General features: G+C 33.7%; 1 protein-coding gene across 1 annotated transcript; it reads left to right on the top strand.

The window, feature by feature from the left end:
* Positions 1-1,621: 1,621 nt before the first annotated feature.
* On the top strand, positions 1,622-3,968 carry LOC131144629 (amino acid transporter AVT1I-like). Its single transcript, XM_058093370.1, has 3 exons — positions 1,622-1,757; positions 2,431-3,038; positions 3,143-3,968. Exons 1-3 carry the CDS (start codon positions 1,664-1,666, stop codon positions 3,653-3,655), a joined length of 1,215 nt encoding a protein of 404 aa, XP_057949353.1. The 5' UTR covers positions 1,622-1,663; the 3' UTR covers positions 3,656-3,968.
* The last annotated feature ends 1,321 nt before the right edge of the window (positions 3,969-5,289 follow it).

The raw sequence follows: 5,289 nt of genomic DNA, 5'->3' as shown, positions 1-5,289 counted from the left end.
ACATTTTTCTCCTTTTTTAATTCTTGGTCTATAAAGAGAGATTATGGGGATGAGTAGATTGCCATTCAAGTTCTACAAAAGAAATTTGAAGTAGAAAAATTGAACTAGCTGTTGGTAGGTATCCTCTGGACTTAGCTGGTTTATCCATTATATTATCTTTTTGCTTAGTGGGCAGTTCCCCTTCAGTATGTCTCACCAAAGTAGATTCCCACATGCCCTGTCATTCTTGTTAGAAACTGAGAACTCAAGATTCATTACTAAAGGCTTAGAGGTATTACACATTTTCAAGTTTTCTGGATCATTATATTCTTAAAAAGTTTCAAATATCTTTCACATAAGATTTTCGGATAAATTGAAAATGACACCCGAAATTCACAGTTCACATGTCTTAAAAAATATATATATAAAAAAAAAAAAAAAAAATCCTCTCAAGAAAATGAGTAGCATTATAATAAATCCACTCTCAACTTTGTCACACCAGCAAAGTGAGGAACTGTGACTAAAGCATGGAGGCACCATTAAGGCAACCTAAAGCTCCTCACTTTTTGTGCTTTGTCTCATGCAAACCTTTATGTTCCCACTAATATTTCTTAGCAATTGACTACTTCAATCCTTGAACATTCTTAGCATGGAATAAAATGAATTATTTAATCCAAAAGAACTATTTTATGGTATTAAAATTTCTGATAACAGGTTGTCAAAAATAATTGAAAATCATAAAACCTAATTTTCAATTTTTTCATAATAGTTGAGAACCGACAATAAAAATAGAAAACTAACAACATATATAAACGCGTTTTTATAATCTATTTCTTTTTTGTGCAAAAACAGTAGAGATGACAAACTTTTGGATTATAAAAGCGTTTTTATAATCCTTGAACATTCTTAGCATGGAGGCACCATTAAGGATTGAAGTAGTCAATTGCTAAGAAATATTAGTGGGAACATAAAGGTTTGCACGAGACAGAACACAAAAAGTGAGGAGCTTTAGGCTGCCTTAATGGTGCCTCCATGCTTTAGTCACAGTTCCTCATTTTGCTGCTGTGACAAAGTTGAGAGTGGATTTATTATAATGCTACTCATTTTTTTGAGAGGATTTCTTTTTTTTTTTTTTTTTAATATATATATATTTTTTAAGACATGTGAACTGTGAATTTCGGGTGTCATTTTCAATTTATCTGAAAATCTTACGTGAAAGATATTTGAAACTTTTTAAGAATATAATGATCCAGAAAACTTGAAAATGTGTAATACCTCTAAGCCTTTAGTAATGAATCTTGAGTTCTCAGTTTCTAACAAGAATGACAGGGCATGTGGGAATCTACTTTGGTGAGACATACTGAAGGGGAACTGCCCACTAAGCAAAAAGATAATATAATGGATAAACCAGCTAAGTCCAGAGAATACCTACCAACAGCTAGTTCAATTTTTCTACTTCAAATTTCTTCTGTAGAACATGAATGGCAATCTACTCATCCCCATAATCTCTCTTTATAGACCAAGTATTAAAAAAGGAGAAAAATGTGTTTAAAAATAAGAAACAAAAGCAAAGCAAAAGACCATTAATCATTTGTTGCGCTGTATAAATACCACCCTCTCTTTACTAACACAAACCAAAATTAACAGGCGGTGGGGAACAAAAGCACAGCCAGAAAGCAAGAGAATGGAGAGCCAAAACCAGCTCCCACATACACAGCAACCAGCCAAAGGCACCACTTTCCTCAGAACCTGCTTCAATGGACTCAATGCCTTATCAGGTCTCTCACTCTGTCTCTCTCTCTCTGGTAAATAACTAAATATGCACTCAAGAACCACTGGACAAAACCAGATAAAGGCTACAAAAAGGATGGGCTTTACAATTGATCATATTTGAGAATCCATGATATGATATCTGTTAAAGAACCAATTCACTTGAAAGTAAGCTTATAGGTGAGAGACAGTCCTAATATAATATTTTCTAGCATGTTACATAAGGTGCTTGAAGAGTGGGATAATAAAAGGCTCATCATACATCGAGCGAGTTTCAAATTTGAAACCTTTTGGTAATGGAGAATCTAATAACATATCAAAGAACTAATTCATATCCGGCTGAGGGCTTAGGAATGGTTTAATATCTATCTAGCAACATCATTGACTGATCTTGCATTCAGTACAAACAATTGTTTGACATAAAAAAGAACCAGCATACTGCAACCAAGTGCATGCTGCTGCAGTAACTTTCTGTTGTCTCGATCTTATCCTGTTTAAACTATCTTAAAATTGAATTTGACACATTCTCTTTGTTTGTGATATCTTTCTCGTCAATCAATGAATTCCAAATTATATCTTTTAATTAAAGTTAAGCAGGATTGGCTCTCTCTCTGAGCAATTGCACACTGTTGCCCTAACACGTAATTATAAAGCCTGATTTAGTTTAATCTGTTTTACCAGGTGTTGGGATTCTGTCAATTCCATATGCTCTTTCCAAAGGTGGGTGGCTGAGCCTGACGCTCCTATTTCTTGTAGCAATTCTCTGTTTTTATACAATATTGCTTCTGCGACGATGTATGGATGCTCATCCATCCATCAAAACGTATCCCGACATTGGTGAGCTAGCCTTCGGGCCCAAAGGAAGAGCCTTGGTGTCCCTATTTTTGTACCTAGAGCTGTATTTAGTTGCAGTAGAGTTCCTGATATTGGAAGGTGACAATTTGGACAGCTTGTTCCCAAACATGGTTTTCAAAATTTCTGGCCTCAAGATTAAAGGGAAGCAAGGTTTTGTGCTGCTTACTGCCCTTGTGATCTTGCCCACAACATGGCTAAGGAGTTTGAATTTGCTGGCCTATGTTTCTGCTGGTGGGGTTTTGGCCTCTGTGATACTGGTGGCATGTGTTCTCTGCGTTGGTGCTGTTGATGGTGTGGGATTTAATCAAAGAGGTGATCTTCTGAATTGGGCTGGAGTGCCCACTGCCATGAGCTTGTTTGCTTTTAGTTACTGTGGTCATGCAGTTTTCCCAACCTTGTACAATTCCATGAAGGACAGAAACCAATTCCCCAAGGTAACCATGAGACTTAAGACATATGTTCACTGTCTGGCACTATAATGGAAGCGGGTCTGCACCTAACTTCCTTTTTCATTCTCTTCTGCTGTTTCTGATTGCAGGTATTACTAGTATGTTTTGTTCTGAGCACAATCAGCTATGGATCAATGGCCATTTTTGGCTACTTGATGTATGGAGAACTGCTGAAATCTCAAGTGACACTAAACCTTCCTGTCCAAAAGATAAGTTCAAAAATAGCAATCTACACTACACTAATCAATCCCCTCACAAAGTATGCAGTGGTCATCATGCCACTTGCCACAGCCATAGAGGGCAAATATCCTTTGCGGAACAACAAATCAATCAGCTTGCTCATTAGAACTGGACTGGTAGTCAGCACCGTAATCGTGGCGCTGACGGTTCCATTTTTTGGCTACGTAATGGCATTCATCGGCGCGTTTCTGGGCGTCACTGTGGCGATGCTGCTGCCATGCCTCTGCTACCTTAGGATCAAGAAAGCTTCCCAGAGTTTTGGGCTGGAGTTGGCAGCAATTGTGGGGATTTTGGTGGTGGGGTCTGTGGTTGCTGTAATTGGTACCTACACTTCTGTGAGGCAGATTGTGAACCATCTTTGAATACTTTGATACAGGTACAATGGGGTTTGTGTCAGCATCCATTCAACCGGTATGCACCAAATACTGGAGCCTTATTGGGAGTGTAAATAGAGATGATTGGTGGAGTTCTTCATAGTATCCACCATGGTGTAAGGAACAATGGGCAATGGGTGAGATGAATTGACCATAGAGGAGAAACTTTTGTGGATGGTGGATGTCGCATGGCATGGCAAAATGTGGGTGCTGGGATTAGGGCAGGAAAGCCTGTGTAATACTTTATTTTATGACATATGAAAAATTGGACACTTATTAAATTACACGGATTTAACTGTAATATTTTGTTATTCGAACCTTTTGGTGGAAAGCATGTGAGAAAAATTAAATTGTACTAAATATATTGTATTGAATATTTTAAAAATAATTTTAATTGCCTTTTTAAATTTAATATATATAATGTTTGTAAATAGAAATATAACACAATATATATTTCTATATTTTTGAATACTATAAATTAAGATTAATTATATAATTTAATCATTATAAATATTAATCAAAGATAAATAAAGTAGGAACTAATAATTTAGATTAATTTTATAATATAAAAGTATTGAGGAAGAAAGTGGTGCAAGGAAGTTGAGTCAGGAGCCATTGACGAAAATTATTTTAGTAGAATTTATTCATATTAGGATTTTTTAATATTATCTTATAAAAGATAGAAAGGTGCTTAAAAAATAATTAAAAATGGATTCTGATGTTGAGAGAGGAGAGAGAGAAAGGAGTCCAAAAAAATATAATAACCCTCAAGCTTTTAATTTTTTTTTTTCCCTTCAACTTACTCCTTCTTTAATTATGCTTTAACACTTTATCAACCCTTTTAGAATGTGTGTCACAATAAATTGCAATAAAATGGGTGAAATTTTAATATTTTAAAAAATAATTTTTCATAAAATATCGAAACTTGTTCAATTGAGAATTTTTTAAAAAATTTTGAGCAATTATAAAATAAAATATTACTTTTTTTCGTTTTTCAACATTTGTAGAGAAAAATTAAAAATATCTTCTATTATTTTTCAACATTTTGACACAATGTTCAAAAATAAAAAATTTGGATGTATTTTTGTAATTATTTAAAAACAAAATTTAATTTTCACAATCGATGTTTTGTTTACTGCATGATGTGCACTATATATATATATATATATATATATATATATATAAAGCACACATTTGTATTCTAAAATTTTTTCTTTCTTAAATAGTAAGCATCGAATCAACTATAATTGCTAGGATAAGAGACTACAAAAATATTAAAAATAAATATTTACAAGTGTAGATAAAAAAAGGTACTGTTACAAAAGTTGTAGGTAAGATTATTTATCATTCGTAATCATATTTATATTTTTAATAAATAAAATTTAAAACAAAAAATTTCTGCACTAAAGTAAAATAATATATAAATTAATTTACCAAATTACAATAAAATACAAAATGGTAGTAAATTTATGAATTTATAATTTTTTATTAAGTTCAGTCTCCTCCCTAGGCCCATGTAGGGCTGCCTCTGCCCAATGGACAAAAAAAAAGTAAATGTTTGGAAAAAAAAAATTATTGGGGCCTGCATTACCCTTGCCTATTAAGGGTGTGTGTTGACCTTA

Source organism: Malania oleifera, chromosome 12, assembly GCF_029873635.1.
Source record: "Malania oleifera isolate guangnan ecotype guangnan chromosome 12, ASM2987363v1, whole genome shotgun sequence".
Lineage (NCBI taxonomy): Eukaryota > Viridiplantae > Streptophyta > Magnoliopsida > Santalales > Ximeniaceae > Malania > Malania oleifera.
Note: the sequence above shows the minus strand (reverse complement) of the source record. Positions and strands in the feature narration are given on the sequence as shown.

Bases quoted from the DNA above. Each gene is read 5' to 3' on its own strand.
- LOC131144629 (XM_058093370.1), top strand. From the start codon at position 1,664: ATGGAGAGCCAAAACCAGCTCCCACATACACAGCAACCAGCCAAAGGC. The intron at 1,758-2,430 runs GTCTCTCACTCT...CTGTTTTACCAG, and splicing joins TGGACTCAATGCCTTATCAG to GTGTTGGGATTCTGTCAATT. The intron at 3,039-3,142 runs GTAACCATGAGA...TTCTGATTGCAG, and splicing joins ACAGAAACCAATTCCCCAAG to GTATTACTAGTATGTTTTGT.